General features: G+C 42.2%; 1 protein-coding gene across 1 annotated transcript in view; it reads left to right on the top strand.

Annotated features, from left to right (window-relative positions):
• Nucleotides 1-27450, top strand: part of rasgrp4 (RAS guanyl releasing protein 4) — a gene marked incomplete at its 3' end in the record, with an annotated part of 47878 nt that overhangs the window by 5477 nt on the left and 14951 nt on the right. The window contains exons 2-8 of the mRNA XM_080731945.1: nt 13811-13989; nt 15064-15182; nt 16991-17050; nt 18280-18410; nt 20264-20399; nt 23113-23286; nt 26970-27086. Of these exons, the coding sequence (XP_080588071.1) occupies nt 13811-13989; nt 15064-15182; nt 16991-17050; nt 18280-18410; nt 20264-20399; nt 23113-23286; nt 26970-27086 (916 nt within the window). The remainder of the gene's footprint in view (nt 1-13810; nt 13990-15063; nt 15183-16990; nt 17051-18279; nt 18411-20263; nt 20400-23112; nt 23287-26969; nt 27087-27450) is intronic.

Below are 27450 nucleotides of genomic sequence, written 5' to 3'. Positions count from 1 at the left end.
GAAAAAGACAAATTAAGTCATTCTGAATGGGAGTTACAGTTACTGCTGGTCATCATGTTTGGGGCAGGAAAGTCCAGGTATCTGTACTGTACCACATAAACAAACTATCAGAATATTAATAACCTAATAATGTAGTTTATCTAAAATTACTGTATATAGTCCTGGGGCCCGGGGCTGTGCACAGTATATGAGTGCACAGTATATGAGGTATTGAATGTCCCTGAGGAGTCTCAGAAGTAATGTTGGAAAACCCAGACCGGTGCCTGTTGGGCAGAAAAGTCACCATTGATGTCTGTCTGTCTGTCTGTCTGTCTGTCTGTCTGTCTGTCTGTCTGTCTGTCTGTCTGTGTCCCTTTCATGCCCATACATTATATGAATCTCTTATCTCTGTCTGTCTGGCTCTCTTTTATGCCCATATGGTGTTCTGTGTCCAGGCTAGTATGTGACGTCATCTCCAAATTTGGGCACTGTAGTGATGTCAGTCAGTGATGTTAGTCATCTCCAAATTTGGTCACTTGTTTCATCATGTCAGACAGACATGTGGGCATTGTTTCAACATGCGGCTGTTACCAATGGCGGTGACACTATCAGTGATTGTTTCACCTGTTTATGCCCATATATGGTGTTCCGTGATGTCAGTCAGTGATGCCGGGCATTGTTTCAGCATGCGGCTGTTACCAATGGAGGCTACACTGTTTACTATCAGTGATGTCAGCATGCTCACAGACGTGTTGAGCAATCTGCTTTTGAATGAGAACATGTAAAGAACAAGATTTTTGAATGGGATTAAGTAAGGTATCCATATTGCCTTTTATATGCCTTTTTTATACCCCCCCAACAACACTTAGGCCTATATATCACTGTTTAGAGCAGTGATATTCAACTGGAGGCCCGTGGACCAAATTATATAAGATGGTTGTATACAGGATGAAAATTACCGTTACCCAAAACTCGTTAGGCTACATCAGCATGTTGCCTGCTGTCCAGTGTTATGTGCTATAGTATAAAAGCATGTCCATGTCCATGTCCATTGCACAGTACTGTACAGGTATGTGCTATACTGTAGGTACTTTAGGTAGCCTACTATAGGACCATAATGTAATGTAATGACTGCTTTATACAATTACACATTTTGATGTTTTAGAGGAAGGACTACTGTATATTTGTGCCAGACCTCTTTAGTGCACAGGCTTTGAATTTGAGAAAATATGAAGTATGCATTTCAATGTGTTCTGTGTGCAGGTCCCTGGCACAGAAGGGTCTTTGTGAGAAGAGTAGTGAGGGCAGGGCAGGCTGACATGGTTCTGGAGTGTTTCTATGTTTGTATGAATGAAATCTAAAAACGAATGGATGAGATGGAGAATTCTTTCTTTGGTGTGAAGGACCAAAACCACTCATACCTCAGAAGTAAGTAGCTAGCCAACAAAAGGAGGGAGATGGCATCTTGGGGCCTTCCTTACAAAGGTATTCACAGGTGTAACCAATGCTACTGATTAAGGCTCTGTTCCATTCTGGTCAAACAGAGTCAGGGTGCTGATATTGTGCATGTTGGCTCACTGGAAACGCTCTAGTCTCTGCTATACCAGTGGGTTTGAAAGTGTCCTTACTGGTTTTCCATATGTACATTCTCAATTATAATGAGTTATGATGGTCCTTGAAATTACTGGCTGCGCTACTCTAAATGGAACAGATCCTTCATTAGTGTCATTGGTAACACCTGTGAACGAAGTAAGGCAGGGGCCCAAACTCTTTGCAATATGGCTGCTGTGCATAGAGCCTATTTGAGAAGCATAATAGTGAATCGTAGCGACATTCGGGCAAGCGCCGCCCTCCCTGCGTTCTCATTGGCTGAATGCAAGACCTAGAAAACATAGACACCGACTCCGACATTACTTTCCCAACAAATGCGACGGAGGCACGTCGTCTCAGGCGACCTTGAGCCATGCGAGACACCGCCGAGTGAGCGGCAGCAAGCGAGTCGCCGTGTCGATCGTTGCGAACTGTTGGTTTTCTACTCAATTGGACCTTAGCTGTGGTCCTGAGGGCCCAGCTATACAGTCAATTACGTTCCTACTTGGTTGTTCATTTCTGTCACCAGGCTCCCAGCTTGGTGATACATTAGTCCCTGATTGAACCTGGATAGAACAGTTGACGGCCATAATCTGTAAACCCATACCAGGTGGCAGAGACCGTGACCTCCCCGTGTCCTTCCTTACCACCCCTGCCCACATTGACACAGCGTGCCAACGTACCCGTGTGTTGTGACGATTAGCGATTCTTGTGTAAGTGGTTCAGTACTCCAGTGTAATGAGGCGAGACCAAGGAGGAGGACAGGAGAGAGGACAGGACAGGAGGAGGAGTGAGGAGGCACAGAGGTAGAGATGGGATGTTCGTGAACGAATCGAGTCTTTTGAACGGCTCTTTGAAATGAACGATGGGATCCGGTTCGCAGTAGGGAGCCGTTCCTTTCTAAATGAACAGTTGTGGAAAAAAGTACAAACATTTTTTTACTTATGTAAAAGTAACAATACTGCAATGTAGAAATACTATACCACAAGTAGAAGTTTGGAATTAAAATGCACTTGAGTAAAAGTACAAAAGTATTGGTATAAAAATGCACTTAAAGTACCAATAGTAGAAAGTACTCATTATGCTGAATGTAGATAGATAGATAGATACCTTTATTATCCCAAGGGGACAATTAGTCAGCAAGAGCCGTTGGCCGCCGCGTCCACGTCCATGGACGCGGCCGTGGACGCGTCCATGGACGCGGCCGCGAAAAAAACGTCCGTGGACGCGAGGCCGCGTCCACGGACGCAAACGGCCGGCCGTCCCGGCCGTGGACGCGGCCGTGGACGCAGACGGCCGGGGACGCGGCCGTGGACGCGGCCGTGGACGAGGCCGCGGCCGTGGACGCAAACGGCCGGCCGTGGACGCAAACGGCCGGCCGTGGACGGGTCCATGGACGAGGCCGCGAAAAAAAGGCAGCGAAAAAGAAAAAAAAGGTGGCTATTGTATGTATTTTTTGATGGAGATTTCAAATATGACCTTCTTTTTTGCATAGGACAACTCTAACCTGCATCAATTGGTATTTTATAATTGCCAATTGTACCCCATCCATCTAAAAAACAAATTGGATGTCTATTGTATGTATTTTTTGATGGAGAATTCAAATATTAATTTCTTTTTGGGATAGGACAACTCTAACCTGCATCAATTGGTATTTTATAATTGCCAATTGTACCCTATCCATCTCAAAAACAAATTGGATGTCTATTGTATGTATTTTTTGATGGGGAATTCAAATGTTACCTTCTTTTTTAGATATGACAACTCTAACCTAAATCAATTGGTGCATCAACCTACTTACTATCTATCTATCTATCTATCTGTCTGTCTGTCTATCTATCTATCTATCTATCTATCTATCTATCTATCTATCTATCTATCTATCTATCTATCTATCTATCTATCTATCTATCTATCTATCTATACTTCACCTTTAGTCCAGAAGAGAGTTCAGCCTCAGGAACTTGCACACATGGAACTGTGTCATGACTGTGTCATGGAGCTAAAACAGAGCTATGTTAAATACTCACAATGACTCTGATGGACCAATCAGGGTGGTGGTGGGGGGAGGGATCAACAATAGACAGAAACTGGATAATGCTTTGTTAACTGTCCCACCTAAGTCCCTGCTAGTCTGAACAAACATCACCTTCCCTCTCATAACACTACTACTACTACATTTATATAAAGCTGCTCTTGCATTTGAATTCAAGTCTGACACAAGTTAAGGTTAACTTAGGTAGTATTTCATTTTGCTGGCTTTTAGGGTCTGTGTGAGTGTGTAGGCTCACAAATTATTATAATTGTCATTAAGTGACTCTGAGATCTAGCCATCCATCCATCCATCCATCCATCTATTTATTTATACTTACTGTTTACATTTTCTATAAATATTTATTTCTATATAAAACTCAGTTGTGTGGAGTTATTGTGTGCCCTTTCTTGTTGCTAAAGAGTCCATTTGTTCACTAGACATTAAGTCAAGGTTACTATTTTGAGTTGAAGCTAAGTGTTTTATTGCTTTGTGGTTTAACATGATTTAAAAGGCAAATTCATTGTTATGGTTACTTTAGAAGACTGCTTTTGCATTCATGAGTTAAGAGAGCCAAGCTAATTCAAAGAGTTAGGTTAAAGGAACACAAAACATGACCTAACTCACAGCTGCCATTGGACAGACAGTTACAACATACTCTTATCTTTCACAGAACAGACAATTATCATTTATTTGATCTATTTGAGACTATGTAGCTGCTCTAGGGGAAATAGAGCATTATATCAGCCTATTCAATTGATAATGACCAATGGGTGCCAGTTTCTAAGTAGTTAAAGCATATTAACATAACAATATATGTGGCCTAGACATGGATATTGCCCAATCAACTCGTAATCTACAGAAATGTCCACCACATCACACAGTATAAAACCTAGTAGGCTTAGTGGATTACCTATGTTAAATCATGTCAGGTTAGTTTGGTTCAAGGTTCAAGTATAATAATTTATGAGCCAAAAATGTGCACAAATGTACAATCACATCTAGGCTAGAATGATAACATAAAGTCCTGACTACTCCTTGTTATTGTGGTCCTAAATACTACAATGATTAGTTTGGATGCATTGCTTCTATCATGTCCAATTAAAAATAAATACATTACATATACAGAAATCTGCCTTCTCCTGTATTGTATTAGTGACATTCATTATAAATAGTAAAATAACAGGACAGAGCAAAAAAGGCCTCTGCAAAAAAGGCCTCTGCAACTAACCTAACCTAACACACACTATGTGTTAATGTTGATCAATATAATAATGTAAAAATACAAAGTTAAGTAGACCTAAGTAAGAAATAGTAAATACATTGTAATAATACATTGAAGGGGAAATGTAGGAAAACAAATGCAACTCAGCATTGAATTTATGGCAAACATTTTGCTACTCAACCCTTTCCAAATAATATACAATTAAGAAGTGGGATGTTCCACTTAGTAAGAGAAAGAATTAATGACATATATTTTTTTTAAAAGCTAGAAGACTCACCTATTATAGTAACCATGTGAATTGCTAATAATGTTATGGGTCAGATGTGTAAAGATCTATCACATTGTATTGTTCTTTTCAGACTCAACAATAATAATGATGATGTTACTTAAATGCTGATCAATGTGTGAATCTGGCTCTTATCAGGTGTGTGTTTTCTCTCCCTGTCCTGTGCTGTCCTCAGTTAAACCAAGACAGTACTGTTGTGACCAATGTGGAAAAAGCCTTCAGCTCAATTTATTATCTCAAAGTAGACCAGAGAATTCATACCGGAGTGAAGCCATTCAGCTGTGAACAATGTGGGAAGTATTTTGCTCGTCTGGACAATTAAAAGATCATAAGCGTTCACATACTGGAGAGAAACCTTATTGTTGTGACCAGTGTGGGAAAAGATTTGTTCAAAAGGGGATTTTAAAAGAACACCAGAGAATTCACACTAGAGAGAAGCCCTATTGCTGTGACCAGTGTGGGAAAAGCTTTACTCGATTGTCTTATCTCAAAATACATGAACGAATTCACACAGGAGAGAAACCGTACAGCTGTGTCCAATGTGGGGAAAAGTTCAGTTTAACGGCTGCTCTGAAAGTACACCAGAGATTTCACACCGAAGAAAAGCCTTACTGCTGTGAACACTGTGGCAAACGTTTCACTGTAAAATCTAGCCTCGTACAACACAAGAAGATTCACACTTGAGAGAGACCTTACTGCTGTCACCAATGTGGGAAAAGGTTCACTCTGAAGACGGCTCTGAAAAGACACCTGCAAATCCACACTGGTGAGAAGCCATATACTGCTGTGTCCAGTGTGAGAAAAGGTTCAGTGATATTCATCATCTCAAAGCACACCAGAAAAATCACACTGGAAAGAAACCTTATTGCTGTGACCAGTGTGGAAAGAGCTTTCCTAGACTGGAACATATCAAAATACACCAACAAATTCACACCGGAGAGAAACCTTATATCTGTAACCAATGTGGGGAAAACTCTGTCAGGTACATGTCTACCGTTAGAGGCCACTGGCATGAGTGCCTTTTTAGCTCTGTTGGGGCTTGGTGAATGTACTCTGTTGTTGTTTTTTTAATTATTATCTTTGTAATGTATGGTCTTCCTACCCTGTGGGCCTTGAGCCTGTAATAAAGTATTGCTGTGCAGTGTGAGTGTCTGATTGCATGTGATCAGATAAAGACACAACAGAGGCCTTTTTTGCTCTGTCCTGTTATTTTACTATTTATAATGAATGTCACTAATACAATACAGGAGAAGGCAGATTTCTGTATGTATGTAATGTATTTATTTTTAATTGGACATGATAGAAGCAATGCATCCAAACTAATCATTGTAGTATTTAGGACCACAATAACAAGGAGTAGTCAGGACTTTATGTTATCATTCTAGCCTAGATGTGATTGTACATTTGTGCTGTTTACATTTTTGTCTCATAAATTATTATACTTGAATCTTGAACCAAACTAACCTGACATGATTTAACATAGGTAATCCACTAAGCCTACTAGGTTTTATACTGTGTGATGTGGTGGACATTTCTGTAGATTACGAGTTGATTGGGCAATGTCCATGTCTAGGCCACATATATTGTTATGTTAATATGCTTTAACTACTTAGAAACTGGCACCCATTGGTCATTATCAATTGAATAGGCTGATATAATGCTCTATTTCCCCTAGAGCAGCTACATAGTCTCAAATAGATCAAATAAATGATAATTGTCTGTTCTGTGAAAGATAAGAGTATGTTGTAACTGTCTGTCCAATGGCAGCTGTGAGTTAGGTCATGTTTTGTGTTCCTTTAACCTAACTCTTTGAATTAGCTTGGCTCTCTTAACTCATGAATGCAAAAGCAGTCTTCTAAAGTAACCATAACAATGAATTTGCCTTTTAAATCATGTTAAACCACAAAGCAATAAAACACTTAGCTTCAACTCAAAATAGTAACCTTGACTTAATGTCTAGTGAACAAATGGACTCTTTAGCAACAAGAAAAGGCACACAATAACTCCACACAACTGAGTTTTATATAGAAATAAATATTTATAGAAAATGTAAAAAGTAAGTATAAATGGATGGATGGATGGATGGATGGATGGATGGATGGATGGATGGATGGATAGATCTCAGAGTCACTTAATGACAATTATAATAATTTGTGAGCCTACACACTCACACAGACCCTAAAAGCCAGCAAAATGAAATACTACCTAAGTTAACCTTAACTTGTGTCAGACTTGAATTCAAATGCAAGAGCAGCTTTATATAAATGTAGTAGTAGTAGTGTTATGAGAGGGAAGGTGATGTTTGTTCAGACTAGCAGGGACTTAGGTGGGACAGTTAACAAAGCATTATCCAGTTTCTGTCTATTGTTGATCCCTCCCCCCACCACCACCCTGATTGGTCCATCAGAGTCTTTGTGAGTATTTAACATGGCTCTGTTTTAGCTCCATGACACAGTCATGACACAGTTCCATGTGTGCAAGTTCCTGAGGCTGAACTCTCTTCTGGACTAAAGGTGAAGTATAAATAAATAGATGGATAGATAGATGGATAGATGGATAGATAGATAGATAGATAGATAGATAGATAGATAGATAGATAGATAGATAGATAGATAGTAAGTAGGTTGATGCACCAATTGATGCAGGTCAGAGTTGTCATATCTAAAAAAGAAGGTAACATTTGAATTCCCCATCAAAAAATACATACAATAGACATCCAATTTGTTTTTGAGATGGATAGGGTACAATTGGCAATTATAAAATACCAATTGATGCAGGTTAGAGTTGTCCTATCCCAAAAAGAAGGTAATATTTGAATTCTCCATCAAAAAATACATACAATAGACATCCAATTTGTTTTTTAGATGGATAGGGTACAATTGGCAATTATAAAATACCAATTGATGCAGGTTAGAGTTGTCCTATGCAAAAAAGAAGGTCATATTTGAATTCTCCATCAAAAAATACATACAATAGACACCTTTTTTTTTCTTTTTCGCTGCCTTTTTTTCGCGACCTCGTCCATGGACCCGTCCACGGCCGGCCGTTTGCGTCCACGGCCGGCCGTTTGCGTCCACGGCCGCGGCCTCGTCCACGGCCGCGTCCACGGCCGCGTCCCCGGCCGTCTGCGTCCACGGCCGCGTCCACGGTCGCGTCCACGGCCGGGACGGCCGGCCGTTTGCGTCCGTGGACGCGGCCTCGCGTCCACGGACGTTTTTTTCGCGGCCGCGTCCATGGACGCGTCCACGGTCGCGTCCATGGACGTGGACGCGGCGGCCAGCGGCTGTCTCTCCAATTAGTTGCCCAGAGGCAGCACAGCAGTATAAGATTATTTACAAAGTTACAGAGAAGTATGAAAAAGATAAAAAGAAAAAAACAAGAACAGAGTACAGTAAGTACAGTAAGAGCAAGGTACAACAGGAAAGGGAACGAATAATATATACATAAAGTGTCCTAAAGCACGACTATCAAAAATAATACAGTGCCCACATCAAAGAGACCATAACAGTCAATGCTAGTTAGTGCAACAAGTATCTCTACATCATGTCAAACACAAGCAGAAATACAAAAAAAAAAACTACTAACACAACCTAATAGTGCAGTGTCCAAATGTCAGAGCGATAAAAACAACTAGCAAAAGAAAATAAAAAAACAAGAAAGGGTGATGCGGCAAGACGCACAAAAACACCCTCCCTGGAAGGTCCTTAGAGGTCAATGTCCTGTTTCACAGGTTTTCAAATGAATAAAATGTAGAAAAATCATTTGAAAATAGTTGCTACGCATTGTGAGCTTGTAGATCTGCTATTTTCAAATGACAGGTATGTACCTACCGGTATATATGTCCAAAATAAATGTATATACTGTAGGGTTGAAGTGATTTGAAATAATAATCAAAATCTACAAAGTAACTAGTAACTAGAATGAGCTAGTCTTTTGAACGGCTCTTTGAAAGGAACGGATCCCAGAGATCCGGCTCACTTTAAAGAGCCATACATCCCATCTCTACACAGAGGCAGTCTGGCTTTAGAACCTAGCCTGATTTCAGACTCTGCGCTGAGCTTGAGTCTGACATTGTCCCATTGACAAGAGATTTCAAAGGGGAGGGGATTTGAAATTTGAAATTCCCAATCACAAGAGATCTGGTGGGAGGGGTTGTGTTTGACTTGTGTGTACACAAAAACATTCCCCCCTCCCCCTCCCCTCTATGACAGGCATCAAACAGGTCGTTGTCTTTGATGCTAACGAGGTGTGCACAACCCCCCTTTGAAGTTCAAAGGGAGCAATTAAGAGCTTTGGCTGAGCTCCCCCTCTCCACTGTTTCTGTTGATTTTCAAAAGTTAGACCCACCCCCTCCTCCGTCTTGCATTGATTTCATTGGCTGGTACGCCAAGATACCATATCAAGTTAAGCGTCATATGACAACACCAGACCAAAACCAGTCCGCTCAGAGAGTGGGCGGGTCTATGGGCTGGAGCCAGGCAATTTAGAACCAGTTCGATGGGCTTGATTGATTGATTGAAGAATTTATTAGAAGTTTGCATAGGAAAAGGTACAGTTTCATGACAGTAGAGTTCACTTTTTCAACTAAAAGGATTCGCTCAGGAAAGCACATGGCTTATTTACATTTAGATCCTTTTTTTTTTCAAACTCATATAAGATTGAATGACAGACAGATAGAACACAGTACTATGCAGAACAAAGGGGGAAAACTACTTAAAGGGGAAGACCACCCATGTTTAATATTGAACTATGTCATTAATATACCTTAGAGGAGTTATGTGGAAATAAAAAAATCGCACCTGTGCGAAGTGAGCGGTGCAAACTAATTCCTGCAAGGGCGCCTGCGCGAATCAGTGTTGATAGGCATGCATGGCAATATTCTTTTTGTTGTGTATGATGTCAGTCTAGAGGTCTGCTCAGACTATATAAGGTTTTCGTGTGTCCTGACCTTTACACCGGCTCATATTGAACAAAACCCAGGATTCGAAACAGCAACCATAGTCTGCGAGGGTGATGTAGTGTGGTCGCTGTCTTGAATCCTGGGTGGTGGTCGATTTGTGCCAGAAAGGTCCAGGATATGTGGTTGGTCAGACTTTTCCCTCTAACTTTGACTGACGGCCAACGTGAAGAAGTGCTGGGTTGCCTCTTGGAAACAGATTATGTCGGTTACACCATCAGGAGTATATTATGCGCAACATACCAGCCAGGTTTGTTAGTATCCTTGACCAGACCAAAGGCTAATAACAATTTATCGTGCACATTTATGTGTCACCAGAAACTCCATTTGCAGGAGAAACTCCTAAATGTCGCTGTCTGAAAACAGATAGAGCCAAATAGAGCTTCTTGTGAGTTATAAAGCAAGGGGGAGACAGAGGGAGAACAGACAGGAGGTCAGACAAACAGCCTGGCCATTAACAGCCTGGTGGCAGTCAAAGAGTGAATAGAAGAGAAAAATCAGAATTCTCTTTCACCCTGTCAAACACTTCTACCACATCCTGATGAGGCGTGAGCAGATGCTGAAGGTGTGTGCCAACCACACCATCTACCAGGCCATGGAGCTCAAACCCATGAGATCATCATCAGCCAAAACCTTGGTCTGGACCGCCAAAGACTACTCAGAGGGCGAGGGCCAAGTAGAACAGCTGTCAGCTATGTTCAAGACCACTGACTTGACTGAATCTTTCAAGAAGACCTTCTGTAAGTGCCCGAAGAGCATGGACCAGTAGGCTCCGGAAACACAGACCCTGGGCAAGAATACAAAAGAACCACAGACCCTTGTCAAGGAGATTCCAGAACCACAGACCTTGAGTCAGGATGTTCTAGAAAAAAGATCCTTCTTCAAGATGGTGCAGAACGACAGAGGCCAGAAGATGATCTGTTCGTCAACAAATTCAATGGCCTAAAGGGTGAACCAATCAGGTGCCTCCGTGTCTATGACATCACTTTTTTATAACGTATTTTCTGCGGCCTAGACGCGTTCTAAATCAGAGTGAACCAATCAGGTGCCTCTGTGCCTATGAAATCATGGACAAATGAACAGAATCGAAGTGTTTCATTGGTCTTGTTAACTCATGTTATCATCATTAGTGACAGCATAATTTTTTTTTTTTCAAAAGCTGTTTATTTGTATTTAAAACTTGTATTAGTTGCCTATCATTTATAACCTGTAAGATTTTCCACAGTCTGTCTAAAAGTGTGGTTATTTTATCGCTTATAAGTGATATTCATCTAATACAATTTTGAAATTGAAGGTTAGCACCGCTCAATAATTTTTTATGACGTAATTTACGCGGCCTAAACGCGTTCTAAATCAGGGTGAACCAATCGGGTGCCTCTGTGACTATGACATCATGGACAGATCAACAGAATCGAAGTGTTTCATTGGTCTAGCGAACTCATGTCATCATCATTTGTGACATCATAGTTTTGGTAAAAAAGCGGTCTATAGGAGCGGTTAGCCCGCTCAAAAAAAAGTTCCCCCTCTTCTGTGTTGCCTAGAACTGGAGGATTGATTTTGGGGTTTGTATTGTAAAGTACAATGGTGTGATGTCATCAAATTGTGATTTGCAATACAAACCCCAAAATCAATCCTCCAGTGGCTAACTGTAAAAGGCAGTGTTTGTACTGGGCAACTGTCTCTGTCTCTGGCACTGCACTGTCTGTCTCTCATTCCATGTGTTTACCTTGCTTACTATCAGTGGTGGAAATAATACTCAAATGTTGTACTAAAAAAGTATCAATATTGCAATGTAGAAATACTCTGTTAAAAGTAAAAGTCCATAATTCAAAATGTACTTGTGTAAAAGTACAAAAGTATATTGGTATCGAAATATAAGTACCAAAAGTAGAAGTACAAATTGTTTGAAAATAGCGATGCGACGCGTTGTGGGCTTGTAGATCAGAACATACATAAGTGGGTTATGTATGTTTTATAATATTATAATTTATATCTGCATAGTAGTAACTTAAAGGAGCTATAGTCAACTTTTTCTTGAAAAACGGATGCTAAAATATAAATAATGTTTCGAAAATATTTTATAAAAAAATAAGCTTCATATATGTGTTTCAATTAAAAAATGACCACAAAAAGCGTAAAATAATGATAAAATAATCATTTTGGCCCTTTGTTTACATTTACAGGGCCCGTACTTTGTTTACATCCTAGTCTGTAGACTAGGATGTACACCTACAATGAAAAAGTTGACTATAGCTCCTTTAAGTTTTATAAATAATTGTAGTGGAGTAAAAGTACGATATTTGGAACCGAGATGTAGTGGAGTCGAAGTAAAAAGTAATGGAAATCAGAAATACTCACGTGAAGTACAAATACCTAAAAATTTTACTTAATTAATTAGTTACTTTCCCCCACTGCTTACTATAAAGTCGCTCTGGATAAAGAGTGTGTGTGTGTGTGTGTGTGTGTGTGTGTGTGTGTGTGTGTGTGTGTGTGTGTGTGTGTGTGTGTGTGTGTGTGTGTGTATGTGTATGTGCGTGAGTGTGGTTGAAGCGAGGCCTAGATAAGGGGATGTAGATCTGGTCATTCAGGGAACTTGTTGTGAGCTCTGTTCTCTGAAGTCACACTTCCTGGTTACATGTTAAATAACACACATCAACACATCATAACATTCACCTATGTTAGCCACTGGTGTTTCTCTTAATTATGATTTCGTCATGGCCTCTTGTGCTTTTGATCATGAAGCCAGCTCCCCAATGCAAAGTGTAATCCCAAACGATTTTAATACCAGTCGTATTTTAATACCATCCCAGCATGTGCTTGGAAGAGGTCTCGTTCCCCTTATTTATATATTCTTTTCTATTCCTTTATTTTTTACTTTCTTGATTAAATAAAAACAACCAGATAAATTAATTTAATTGCAAATTATTTCAGCATGTAATGTAAAGGCATGACACTGTTGATGCTAAATGTGATTGTTGTGCAGATAGCAAGCTGTGTTGTTGGTCTCAGCCTGACGTAGGGATGGTTCTATTCAGAGAACTGTGACTGTGACACAGTTAGGTTTGATCAGATGCAAGGAGTGCTTCATGCAGTAACAACCTGAATACACTCACCACAGTGTTGCACTGTTGCCTAGTTAGTCTGACTCTTTCTCCCCCTGCCCCTCTCTGTCTGTCTCTGTCTCTCTCTCCTCTCTGTTGATCACTTTCTCTATTTATTACTCTGATTTATTACTCTGATTGATTGATTGATTGGTTGATTGATTGATTGATTGATTGATTGATTGGTTGATTGATTGGTTGATTGATTGAATATTCTAGTAGACAAAAGAACAGCACAACTACAGTCAAAACCAAAAAGAATTAGTATTGTCAAAACACCCTACCTAAAAGGAACACACCAAAAAAGTCCTTGCGGTCTAGTTTCCGTTAGAGTCCTTGGTATTCAATTCATCAACATATAAAGTAGCATCAAAAACGTTCAATATCATCATAGGCGTAATTTCAGAAAGAGAAAAAGAAAAAAATAAGTTGGCACATTAGCCCCACTTAGCAAATTTTGTGGATGGTTTGGGGGGCAAAAAGAGAACATGTTTGAAAACGATTACCGGTAAATCAGATTAATCAGCAAAAATTAACACTAGGGGGTGGCAATTGACATCCCCTGAATAATGCCCCTGCTTACTCTCTACGGTCCTCACCACCCTCTCTCTCTCTCTCTCTCTCTCTCCCTCTCTCTCAGGAAACCCCACGCGGAGAGCCCTGTTCGGGTCAAGAGCAAGAAGCCGGTGTCGAGGAGGAGGAACACGTGTCCGAGCCCCCAGGACATAAACCGAGCCTTGCAGTCCCCCAGCCCGGCGCCCCCCAGCCCCGGCGCTGCCAGCCTGGATGAACTCATACAGCGCTGTCTCAATTCTTTTGGTCCGTTAGTCTCTTTTGGAATTATTTCATTCACTGGGTTGTACTGTCGCTTCCAACAAACGTGACTGTCTTTCATAGCTCCTACTTGTGCGCCAGCAGAGTGCGCCATGAGGTGCGCTCACCACTGACATCACCAGGAATGCTGGTCCCTCATTGGCTGTTAATGATGACGTTGACAGAAATGCTGGTCCCTGATTGGGCTACGGGCTTAAACACAGGCAAACACCGACATATTACATACGCAGCCAACACACACTACTTGCACGCTCTGCTGGCGCAAGTAATATGTTCTGATAGTACTAGTTACTAGCGGGTGTTTGGTCCATATTTATCCCCTGCGAGGAGAAATATGCAGTTTCAGTTTCAAGTGGAGGAGACAGGTTTTCCTCCAATCAGGATAGAGTGGGGCCTTCCTCCAATCATGGTCGAGTGGGGGCGGGCCTTACACGCTCCAAAGCCCTCCCCCACTTGATCATGATTGGAGGAAGGCTGATTGATTGAAATCACTTACCACTACCTTTTAACTAGCCACTTGTAGAAGGTATGCTCTTAACGTCCTGTCAGTAAACCTTTAAGTCAGGGGTCTTCAACAGGGGGTCTGGGACCCCTAGGGGGTCCTCAGAGTTACTACAGGGGGTCATCCACATTTTTGTGTGATAGAAACCTTTTTCTCCTTTCTTAAATTAACCACTTGAACCCTAACGTCCATATTCGGAGAACTTTTGCCAAAAATAGCAGATCTACAAGCTCACAACGCCTCGCGCTGCGAGGCGTTGTGAGCTTGTAGATCGGCTATTTTCGGCAAAGAGGTTTGGTGTAGAGGGGAAAAGGAGCAGAGTACAGAGTGAAAGGTCAAGTTTATTAAGTATTGGCCGATCCAAATGGATAAATATCTGAAACACACATTGACATGAATCCAAAATACACTGACGATTGTGCTGTCAAAGGATGAAACTATGGAATCTATGATAAGGTTGTGGGGGTCCCTGCTTCATCTCTCTCTCAACTAAGGGGTCCTTGGCCTGAAAACGTTGAAGACCCCTGCTTTAAGTGGTTGTGTTGTGTTGGTTTCAGACTCAGAGGGCAAGCTGACCAGCACCAGAGGCTCCCAGCTGGTCCATATGACGCTGATGATGCACAGCTGGGTGGTCCCGTCCCAGACCTTCGCCCAGAAACTCCTCAACCTATATCCTTTATAACGGTCTGCTGATTGTCCCTCACTGTCTCTCATTGTTTTTTTTCTCTACGTTTTGCCCCCTGTCCATCCGTCCGTGTGTCCGTCCATCCGTGTGTATCTGTGTGTCGTCCGTCTGTTACCAGCTAATCTCTGGCACCGTTGACCCGGTCACTCCCTGGATGCCAATACAGAACCTCTGTCCCACATTTTTCACATGGGTTTGTTCTAGCGTCACCATGAGGTTGATATTTGCAAAACACAATTTTTTTACAGTACTCGTACGGATTTTGTCCAAAAATCACGCAGATTTGTAGACAGTATCTCTAATAGTCATGTGATCAACATGGATCTGTCCAATGTTCCATATTCCATCCTCCTGATTGGCTAAGATTGGCTTCCAAAGTTTGCAGGATTGGTCCATTTTGAACAAAATGCCTCAAATCATGCACACAGCATGCAATTTTGGTGAAATTGTGCACGCACATTCCCACTTGGCCGAGGAAGAAATGCCACTTCAAAATGTTCAAATCATGGTGGCACAAATATAACAGGCCGATTTGTGTTTTTACCTACGTATAACTCCACCGATCAGTGTAAAATATTGTATCTACACTATTTCAAGGAAAGGTCAAGGAAAAACCTTTTCCCTGCATTTTTCACATCTGCCTTTTATAGCGCCACCAGGAGGCCGAATTTTTATATAACTCCTACAGATTTTATCAACAAATCTTGTAAATCAGTACACACATGCGGCTCAAAGCCTTCCGTGTGGGCTGTCTACCAAGTGTGTTTCAGCCCAAGCTTGTGTTGCTTCTTTTAGTGCCCTCAGGTGGGTAAACCTTTTAACACAATTACTGCCTTTTAATCTGAAGTTTGCTTGGTGCCTTGGTGCCGCGCCGTTTCCTCCGTAGGCCGCCGCTATTATTTTGAAGGGCCGGAAGGGGGTTGTTTTTGTTTTTTTGGATTATCACTTGCCGGCAACGATTACGTCATCTAGTCACATGACAGTGTGAGCCCAGAAGAGAAACATGGCTGCGCCCAGCCGAGTGTATTTGTGTACCTTATACAGGCCATGTATACTGTACAATGTCTCTTTTGGAGTAAATGAAGTCTCTTTATGGGCCTCTCAATGGATTTACTATGGAGGACGTTCACTTCGCGTGCGCGCCCGACGTGCGTTGTAAACAAATCGCGGACATTACCGATGCGGGCGCGACGGGAGCGACGTACATCATACCTTTACTGTATATATACAGTAAGATTGGCAGTCCTCACCGTCAATGGCACCATGGTTTTAACCCTTTCAATGACGGTGAGGATTGTCAACGGCAGCAGAACAGTTAACAGAGTGACATAAATACAGGTAGGGGGGCCATAGCTAGTGAGCCCGCCTAGGACTCCAGACTCCAGAGGCCCTGGAGGTCCCAGGTACGATTCCAGCTCTCAGCAATGTGTCGAAGTCACCCTGAGCAAGACACCCTAATCAGCTGGGTTAAGCTGAAAACTGAAGTTCCCCTGTGGGACAAGACAGGTAGCTAGTATTATTATATTATTACAATGGGTTTGCACTCACAGCACCACCATCATCATTATCATCCTCATCATAAGAGTGCACCGCTATTGGCCTATCCAGGTCCCTATTGGTCCCAGTCACATGAGAGTTAATCTCTAACACAATATAACAGAAGTGGCTTTGTTTCACGCTGCCGTATTTACTGACTTTGGACAAAGCCGATTTGAAGTGTGTTGTGTGTTTGCCGTCCGCTGTGTCGTGAGCTGAGCTGTCATATCATTGATCTTCCTTGACATTCTGGCACCTATAAGGACTGTCCCCTTGAGAAGAGGGGACTGAGGAGACCACAGATCTGTCATCTTATCAGGTTAGTGTGTGTGTGTGTGTGTGTGTGTGTGTGTGTGTGTGTGTGTGTGTGTGTGTGTGTGTGTGTGTATGACTTCATCAAACCACGTGTGGTCACTGTGTGTGCATGAGTTTCTGTAGTCGCGCCACTACACAAGTGAATAGTGAGGATGATTCGCATTCATATGTCAGATATTTATCATTTAAATGAGCTGTAAGTGATATATTTTTGTTAAAATGAGTATTAAATAGATCTATACGTTCTGATAGTAATCATTGCTATATTGTTTGTACAGCAGTAACAGGGTTGCTGTTTAGTAAACACAGGATAGCGGTTTCGTCCAATCGGGAGAGGGGAACTCATACAGGATACAGGATAAAGAAGTGAAATTGGAAGTGATGAAACAGACAAAATGAGTGGACAAAATTTTAACTGAACCACAAGCTGAAGAATCTGAAAATAGAGCTTTAACCTTTTAACAAAACGAGGACAAAGTTTTCTTTTAACCAAAAACTTGTATTACAGTATTTTCTGGACTATAAGGCGCACCTGACTATAAGGCGCACTGTCAATGAATGGTCTATTTTCAAACTGTTTTCATATATAAGGCGCACCTGACTATAAGGCGCACATAATAGACGCTACCGTTGCGTTATGCATCCAACAGATGGAGCTGTGCTAAAGGGAATGTCAATGTCAATGAATGGTCCATATATAAGGCGCACTGGACTATAAGGCGCACTGTAGTTTTTTGAGAAAATTAAAGGCTTTTGAGTGCGCCTTATAGTCCGGAAAATACGGTAATAGTGGAGTTTCAGTTGAATCATTTGATCATTACATTCCAAATATCTCCCCTGCATGTATGCGTCTGAGTCAGAACTGCTGGCTGAACTGCTGGCTCCGCTGTGGTTTCTGGGGCATATACTCTCTAGGTCTAGGTCGTCCTCGACCAGTCATCTCGGTTCTCCATACATCCTAACAGCTTGTTGGTGCTTTGCGCTCCTGCGTCTTTCTTGAGTACATCCACATTATGTTAGTGTGGGGCGTCCTCGTGACCGGTGCCCATGTGTTGGCTCCCACAGCAACAATTTGCTGGCTGGCAGCTCCTGATGCCTTTGGCAGTGTCCTGCGAGTCTCATTCTCCTGGCTGCAATTTTCTCACTCACCCTTGGTATTCCCACATACAGGATCTTGTTGCCACATACACCATAAGTAAACATGTGCGTTTTCTCTGTCCTGTCCTGGGTAAGGCAGTGGATCAGCCAGGTACCGGCCGTGTTCGAGGCAGACCCCCTGCTGGAGCAGATCATGGGGGACCTGTGGGCTCTGGTCCGGCCCGACGGAGAGGAGAACACCTCTCAGATGTACAGCGACACCTCCTGCCCGTGAGTGGTCACGATGTTAGCACTGCAAATCTGTGCATTTTACTGGATGTCCTGTATACCCTCTCAATCTATCTCCACCGTTCAGCCAAGAGGCAACGCCTGCTGCGTGTATAAAGCAACTTACGTTTTTTCAGAAAACTGTTTTGTAGAATTTTGTAGAATCGGCCTATATCAGTGGTTCTCAAACTTTGTCATGTCAAGGCCCCCAAAAATTAGATGTATTTGGCCACGGACCCCCATCTCAAAATATTTTGTTCCAGGGACCCCCAGAAGCAAATATGAGTTAAAAATGTTCTCTCTAAATTTGGGTGTTGCCTTAAACTAGATGCAGAATAAATAGACGCGTCCCTGCTTGGCCTGGGGAAATATTGGACATATGAGCTTGAGGCAGTACTACTTGTCAACAAGTAGGCGTGCCAACCGACACCAGGGTCTACATGTCTCAATGGAAAGCAGTGGCGTGCCCCCGCCAGACCCCAGTGCGAGATTTTGACCAAGCCATCAGGCTGCTTCAATATTTTCTCAACTGCCTTTGCATATCTGCCGCCCATTGTTTTTTCTTCTTCTTCTTCTTCCTTCATTAATGGCCCCCCTGCGTGTCTAGGCCCCGGTGCAGCGCACTGGCTGCACGGGCCATATTTACGCCACTGATGGAAAGAGTAGGGAGGCCACCTCCAACCACTGCAGATGTACTAGTTAATAATAATATTGTATTAACATTCTAACATAACTTACTTTTTAGTTATCCTCATTATGCCGGCTGGCGCATAACGGGGCAACAGTAAAGTCACTCCACTACCATCTGTCTCTGGCTATCTTCTCTTATTAGCCTGGCTCCAGCCCATAGACCCGCCCACTCTCTGAGCGGACCTCAGGCTAATGCCTTTCCTTTTGCCTTCTGGGGTCCATTGTAATGCGACTCTTGGGATAGTGTTGTCCATTTTGAGGACACGGATGCTGTCCATGTCATCTTGCTGAGTGGTGCTGAGAAGTTTATTGTTTGAGATGGTCTTGGGCCAGTAAATGTGCACCTTGAGTTGGACAATACAATACAACCACGACCCATGCCTTTACTAAAACCTTGTGTGCATGCAGTGGCGACGCTCTTGTCAATCAATTTCACTTGTCTTTTTGGAGCGGTGAAAGCGCTCCCAATGAACAGGTATGTCTGTGGGTATGTGGCTGGGTGGCTGGCTGGGTGGCTGGCTGGGTGGCTGGCCGTGTCCGTAGTCTGGCAATACCTTGAGTGGCCACACACAAAACACTAGTTAAAGGAGGGGCGCTGTTTTGTGCAGGCCAGGCACACTCACCACTCACTCACAGGCACAGTTTACACTCACTCACCCACTCACATAGGGTACAGCTGCTCAAATTCACCGCTCCACTTCGAACCGAGGTTTGATTTTTTTAATATACTGTGGGCTGTTGGGCAGAAATCTCTCATCTCCATATTGAAACATTTTGTGTTTTTTCGTAAATGAATGAACTGCTTGATCATACACTGCTTGATCTTGTAGATCTGCTACCTTTGCTATTTTAGAATTGCAATCCTGAAAAAGTAACTGTTTTGGACATATTGATTAAATAATGTGACTTATGAATTATCATGGCTGTGTTAATTTGTTGAACCCAATTTGGACGGGAACCCCTTTTGGGGTTCTTGTTGCTACAGTATACAGTATATAGCAACATAAATATTTGAACAAAAAACTTAGGTCAAGATTTAGAAGGCGTTTTTTAGAATCGACCTCAGTCCATATCCTCAAAAAAAAAACAACGAACAAAACATTCTAATATAAAACAGATAATAGAATATAAGAAATAAAACAACAATGTGGCGGTGTTTCCCCCAGAAGCTCTCACGTCTACATATCGGAGACGCCCGCGGTGAAGAAGAGGAAGGTGTCTTTGATCTTCGACCACATGGAGCCCGACGAGATGGCTGAGCACCTCAGCTACCTGGAGTTCAAGAACTTCTGTAACATCTCTGTGAGTTTCCTTTTCAGTTGTGCATGCATTGTTTTGTTTTGATTGTGTTGTTCCACTTTTGCTTTGGCAATGTGTTAACGTATATTTTCCGGTGCCAATAAAGCCCTTTGAATTGCCCTTTTAAACAATCACACTGCTCATTAGGATAAGTTGTTGAACATAATTGTGTTGTCTTTGATGTTATTTCCTGCAGTTAGTTAGTCTCACCAGGGTTAATATCACAACCCTACCCTGTGCCCTTTCCTTGAACCAGGCTCTGGATACTAAACCACGGTTTACCCCAACCCCACCTACCCCCACCCCCCTCCTCCACCTCCCAATTCACACCTCACCCACTCACATGCACGTTCTTACTGCTGGAGTGTTTCCTTTTGTTTGTTCAAGCCCTTTGTTGTGTGGAAGAACTTCATTTAATCATAACTGCAACCAAGATACTTTTTTCTTACAATTCTGACACTAGAATTTGTTAATGGGTCGAAATGATGCAAGTTGGAAATGTATTCCACACCCGGGTTTATGCGTTACCCCGTTGTACCCGCATCAGAGTACCCATTGTAACCGTCTGTCTGTCTGTCTGTGTCCCTTTTATGCCTATAATGGAGTTCCGTGGCAGGGGTTGCCTAGATATGGAGTCCAGGCCAGATCTATAACGTTAAATTGATGACATCAGGGCAGTGGTTTTCAACCAGTGGTCCGGGGACCACCAGTGGTCCTGGTGGGGGTTCCAGGTGGTCCCCAGCTAAATGACACTACACTTTCAAGAATTGACTTATTGTTAAACACCTGCATTACTCAATCTACAAGAAGTCTACACAATTAGAGAAAGTAGAATAATTGTTATTTTGATCAACTTTGGCCTGTTAACTCTCCTATTCGTACCACATCAATACAGTATGGAATTGTGGACAAAATCTTGTGCAACGATAACAAAATATTCTAGGTTCTCGGTCTGAGAGGCTAAATCTCATCAGATTTGGTGGTCCGTGGCTCAAACGCTGAATAAATAATGGACCTTGATATGAAAAAGGTTGAAAACGACTACATCAGGGTATCCATATTATGGGGATTTGTGGTTTTATGGATGAAATCCATGTAACCTCTCCTCTGTCCACTGCCCCCCTTGTCATTTAAACCCATGTAACCTCCCCTCTGTCCACTGCCCCCCTTGTCCTTTAAACCCATGTAACCTCTCCTCTGTCCACTGCCCCCCTTGTCCTTTAAACCCATGTAACCTCTCCTCTTTCCACTGCAACCCTTGTCCTTTAAACCCATGTAACCTCCCCTCTTTCCACTGCCCCCCTTGTCATTTAAACCCATGTAACCTCCCCTCTGTCCACTGCCCCCCTTGTCCTTTAAACCCATGTAACCTCTCCTCTGTCCACTGTAACCCTTGTCATTTAAACACATGTAACCTCTCATCTTTCTTTTCTTTTTTGTGTGTGAACTACTCCTTTAATTCTTACTGTATAAAAATATCTTTGACCAAAAAAAAACAACAGCTGATCTACAAGCACACAACGCACAGCAACAACTTGAGATCTTAGATCGGCCATTTTCAATTAATTCATGCTCGTTTTCACCTCACAATGAGGAGGATACATGTGATTAAAACCCATTTAGGCCTAGAATTATTGAATGCTTTAACCAGTGAAAAACAGCAGATATACAAGCTCACAGCGTGGCACCGAGTGCCGCGCTGCGAGCTTGTAGATCTGCCACTCCTGAAAAAAGTAGTGAAAATGTGTGCAAATCTTTGACTATATGTATTTTCAAAGCTAACGTTTGTACTCAAATGTTGCTTCTGGGGGGTCCCTGGAACTAGATATTTTGAGATGGGGGTCCGTGGCCAAATACATATCATTTTGGGGGTCCTTCACATGAAAAAGGTTTGAGAACCACTGAAATAGTAGTCTCTCAAGAGCAGACTAACTGAGCTCCAGTTAAGTGAAAAGGACCTTTTCTTTGACGATGGCTGGCCAGATTGCTGACATAATAACATAGGTTTTTCAAAAAGTCTTAGAAGGATTCAAAAGACACCTATAGAATCGGGTCAAAATTCTAATTTTCATGATTTTTCAAAAATAGCAGCTCTACAAGCTCGCAGCGCGGCACCGAGCCTGCATATCTGCTATTTTTCAATAGCTAAAGCATAAAACAATAATAATACACAATAATGTGTACCCTTTCTGAATGGGTTAAGATCAGGAATTATGTTATACTTTAGCTATTGAAAAAACTGCAGATATACAAACTCATAGCTTGTATATCTGCTCATAGATAAAGCAGACAATAATGGGTTCAAGCTAAATGACACTTTGGTAGAGGTTTGGTATAACTGTTCATTCTGATTTCGTTTAGGTAATTTTTTAGTCTTGGTTTTAGTCTTAGTTTTAGTTCATTAAATGTCATAAGATGTTAGTCAACTAAAATCTACAGCTGATTCAGTCTACTGCATTTGATAATGATGCTAAATTTGTAGATCTTCTATCGAATAATAGCCGATCTACAAGTAAATCGGCTATTTCTGAGGCGCAACACCCGCACACAACAAAGCCCGACTTGTCTTTTAGTTCTACTGGATCTCTTCTCCATTAGTTTTAGTTCTACTGGATCTCTTCTCCGCTAGTCTTAGTTCTACTGGATCTCTCCTCCGCTAGTCTTAGTTCTTAGTCCTCTCATCTTTCCACTGCCCCCCTTGTCCTTTTCGCTACAGTTCCTGGACTACCGCAGCTACGTGATACGGGGCTCTGTGAGGGACAATCCTTCGCTGGAGCGCTCGGTCATGATGTGCAACGGCGTGTCCCAGTGGGTCCAGCTCATGATTCTCAGCAGACACACGGCCCAGCAGAGAGCCGAGGTCTTCACCAAATACATCCATGTTGCCCAGGTAAACTCACCGTATTCATTTCTTTTTTCAACCTCCCTGCCCTGGAAATTGTGTTTGTATGGACGCTCGACAAAACCGGCATTCACCGTGGCGGTGGACGGTTACTTAACCACTGCACCACTCGTTTTCGTAAAGTAAGGCCCTGCTTCATCATACAAGACTGTCGCACAAAACTAATGGAAATAGCAGATCTACAAGCACAGAAAACATGATTGTTATTTTTTCTAAATAACAATAGCAGAATAAAAATAACGTGGAAAGATTTAAGGAAAAGAAAGAGTGGAAAAGAAGAGCAAAGAGACAATAAAAAGAGCATTCTACCACTTTTTGTGGTCACATGTTCAAATACTGGATTCTGATTGGCTTAAAACAGTGGTAAATCAGTCAACAACCTTGAGTTGGCTCATGGACCCCGCCCACTGAAACAATTAATGATTGTAACTAAAGATCTTTGCAAGTTACAACTGTGTTTTCTGGTAAAAGTGGTAGAAATGGCTTACTCATCAAATGTACATGTGCATAAACATTTGTATTGTAATACACCAACGGCATTTTTTTTCCAGTAGCTGCTATTAACTTTGTGTAAACAACTTCACACAGTATATGTGCAATAGGTTAGTTCAACTTTACAGTAGGCCTATATTCTTTGTACAGTAGGTGCAGTTCAAGCATACTAGTGCAAGAAAAGGACAGTCACACTCATAGCATTATCAAGCATCATATTCCAGTCCACCATTGTTAGTAGTGTCTTCTTTGTTGAGTTCAGTCCATTTCTCCCATTTTTTTGAGGAATAGAGAGTCTCTTGCAATCTCAGGTTTATGAGTTCCAAATGAGTCCATTACAAATAGCTCCTGCACAATGCTCAGCCACTGCTCACAAATTGGAGGTTCTGCTTTGTACTATAGCCTTGCTTTATTACTAGCTGCCAATAATATTTAAGGGCACGGTGAGACCAAACTTTTATTCTACCTATATGGTAGAATCTGACCTCATTTATTGGCCCTAGTTACAGTACATATCTTCTCTTTGTGTCAGTGAGTTTTCTATATGATGCTAGTTATACCCCATTAACTCAGGACCCCACATTTGAAACAACCCATCAAAGCTGTGTCCTGGATCCTCACAGCCTTAACTTCACCCACTGGTAGAGTAAAGCTGGGAAAGGAACTGGTTGGAATAACATGTTCCTTCCACGCTCTACGTCCAACCGGAGAAGGTCCCCCCTGTCAGTTGAAAAGACTACAAGACTCCTCGTGCATTGAAGGAAGCATGAGCTCTCCCCAGGGAGTGTAGCACCCAGGATAACATTAGACAATTGACACTGGGTGAAAGAAATGGGTTACAAAAACCATGGGATGAAAATGTAAAGTAAAAATAAATAAAATGTACAATATATTAAATTTAGTGCTGTCTGTTTGTGCAGTCTGCAGTCTTTTTAGAGCACTTCTCACTGAGAGAATGCACAAATCAATGACGTTCCACACCACATCTTCACTGCTACCCTGAACCCAGGCAGATAAATAAAACGTACGCACATTTACACAAGAGTGCAACGCTATAGATGCTCGGACGCACCGCGTATTTGAGTGAAGGTGAGTCATTCTGTCACCACAAAATGTTAAGATTAACGTTAACAAAAATAGATGGGGAGGGAGCGTAGTGTTCATTTGATTATCACTGTTCGAACCCGAACCCTAACCCTGTAGCATTGGTCTGACGATTGCTCGGTTATATACTGTAAGTTTGCTGCCTCAGACAGACAACATGAGAAAAAGACAAAAGACATGCAGCACATCCCGGACCTACTAGGCTGCTGGGTGCTGGATCAAAAGCTCAACATGTAATGAAAAAGAATAACATTGGCACACAGAGTTAGTGTCGAAGAGTCCTTGAGCAAGACTCTGAATCCCTAGTTGCTCCCGGTGAGCAGGTTGGAGCCTTCCATGGTTTCCTCTGCCATCGGTGTATGAGTGTGTGTGTGAATGGGTGAATGTAATGCACAATCTATATAAAGCGCCTTGGATAAAGGCGCTATACAAATCCACCATTTACAGATGAAGTTTGCAAAAATGTATTTGGTAATTAAAAAGAAAAATGTAAACGGGAGTACTTCGTTGGGGGAGGCTCTCTCCATTCCGACATGTCGCCACTCCGAAATTGACTTCTTATTGTCGGAGTGGCGACACTCCCATAGGGGTTAGGTTTAGGGTTAGGGTTAGAGATAGGGTTAGTGTCGGAATGGAGACATGTCGGAAAGGAGACATGTCGGAGTGGAGAGATGCACCCCTTCATTGGTGGGCAGATTTTATTATTTTTCATTACCCTGAGACGACATGGACATATGGAGGCTTATCTTTTTTTTTTGTCAAAGAGGAAGAAAGTACTGTATTAACTCCTGCTAACTTACACTCCTAGTAATGGGCAGGCTCCCCGTCTTGACAAACAAAGGCCTGGCTGGCCCAGAACTGGGTCACTTGTAAAATTGTTTTCCGTGGCCTTTCGCACAGCGTTGACGTCTGTCCCTCAAGATGAAAGCTCTGCTCACAACCTAATAAATTGTTGTTGTGCAATATTAGGCACGTGCACAGGTAATGCTGTGCACGTGCCGAGTATTGCACAACAACACGGTGAATCACTTCATTTATGTCCAGCGTTCTTGTTGGGCTCTGGGTTTATAATGGTGATTCATGTTCTTTTGTCCATATTATTTGTCGGTACAAAATAAATGTAAACTGGTTACGAAACCGGTGATTTGTTTACAATGACCGTGACAACCTCAGCCCTTACATTTTTTCAGTGCTTCCTACCAGAGGTGTAAAGTAACTCAAGTAGTACTTCCAGTAAGTACACTTCTGAGTTATTTATATTTATTTTTTAAATATTTCCCTTCTACTCCACTACATCTCAGAGGCAAATATTGTACTTTTACTCTCAACACAATTTGAAAACTTTAGTTACTATTTACTTTAAAGATTCAGATTATTATCATTGCTTTAACCACTTCTATTTTATACTTTGACTGCTTGAAAATAGCAGATTTACAAGCTGCGTTGCAAAGTGACGCATTGTGAGCTTGTGAGCTTGTAGGAACATTCTACGAGTACTTTTACTTTTGATACAGTAAGTATGTTTTGATGCTTACACTTTTGTACTGTAATTTTTTGTTGCTTCAAAGCTACGTTTAAAAAAAGCAACCTCATCCCGTAGCTAGGGCTGTACTGCAGGCACGATGGTGCACACAATAGACATCAAAGGGGGCTTGAACCCCTGCCCCTTTATCCGTCTGCCCTCTCCAGACCAGGAAAGCAGTTTTTACTATGGTGAAAGAAATGGAAAATGCCCTCTTTCCATGCCATACCTGAAGGCAGCATTCAAGAGAATTGCCTTGTCCAAACTCTCCTGAACTTGAATGCAGCATCTTATGTTGAAAGAATTGCCCTCTCTGGGTAGAAATCCACGCCACATCTCCAGTATTGACTTGATTATGCTTAGTTCAATGTGGTATCAAGCACCGAAAATAGCCGACCTTCAAGCTCACAACACGTCGCAGCGCGACGCGTTGTGAGCTTGGAGGTCAGCTATTTTCGATATTTTCACCAAATGGCCCTTTTAGCAATGTCAGCCCCTGACTCTCTAACATTCTCTGCACGTACTGATTTGTCCATCATCTCTTGATCCGTAGAAGTTGCGTGCCCTGCAGAACTTCAACACCCTGATGGCAGTGACCGGGGGTCTGTGTCACAGCTCCATCTCCAGGCTCAAAGACACCTCCAACCTCCTGCCGCCGGACGTCACTAAGGTACCGTACCCCTGCTGAGCTTACCGGTTGGAACATACAATTCGTTGTTGTAAGGTGGAAACCTTGTATGTCCGAAACCGTTCGTTTTGTATTTATCATATAAAAAAATGATTGAAACTAGTGAAAATAGCCGATCTACAAGCACACAACGCCTCGCGGTGCGAGGCGTTGTGTGCTTGTAGATCTGCTATTTTCGTTCGTTTTGTGCGATAGTCTTGTATGATGAAGCAGGGCTTTACTTTACGAAAAAACGTACACATCTGAAACTTGGAGATACGAGGTTTCTGCCCGACAGTTATTGGACGCTCGGGTGGTGCAGTAGTTCTGTCCCACCGCCGCGTGCATTTAGTCTTTGTCGAGCGTC

Source organism: Nannobrachium achirus (assembly GCF_963921795.1).
Source record: "Nannobrachium achirus genome assembly, chromosome: 8".
NCBI lineage: Eukaryota > Metazoa > Chordata > Actinopteri > Myctophiformes > Myctophidae > Nannobrachium > Nannobrachium achirus.
The sequence above is the reverse complement of the archived record's forward strand: the minus strand, read 5'-3'. Positions and strand labels throughout refer to the sequence as shown.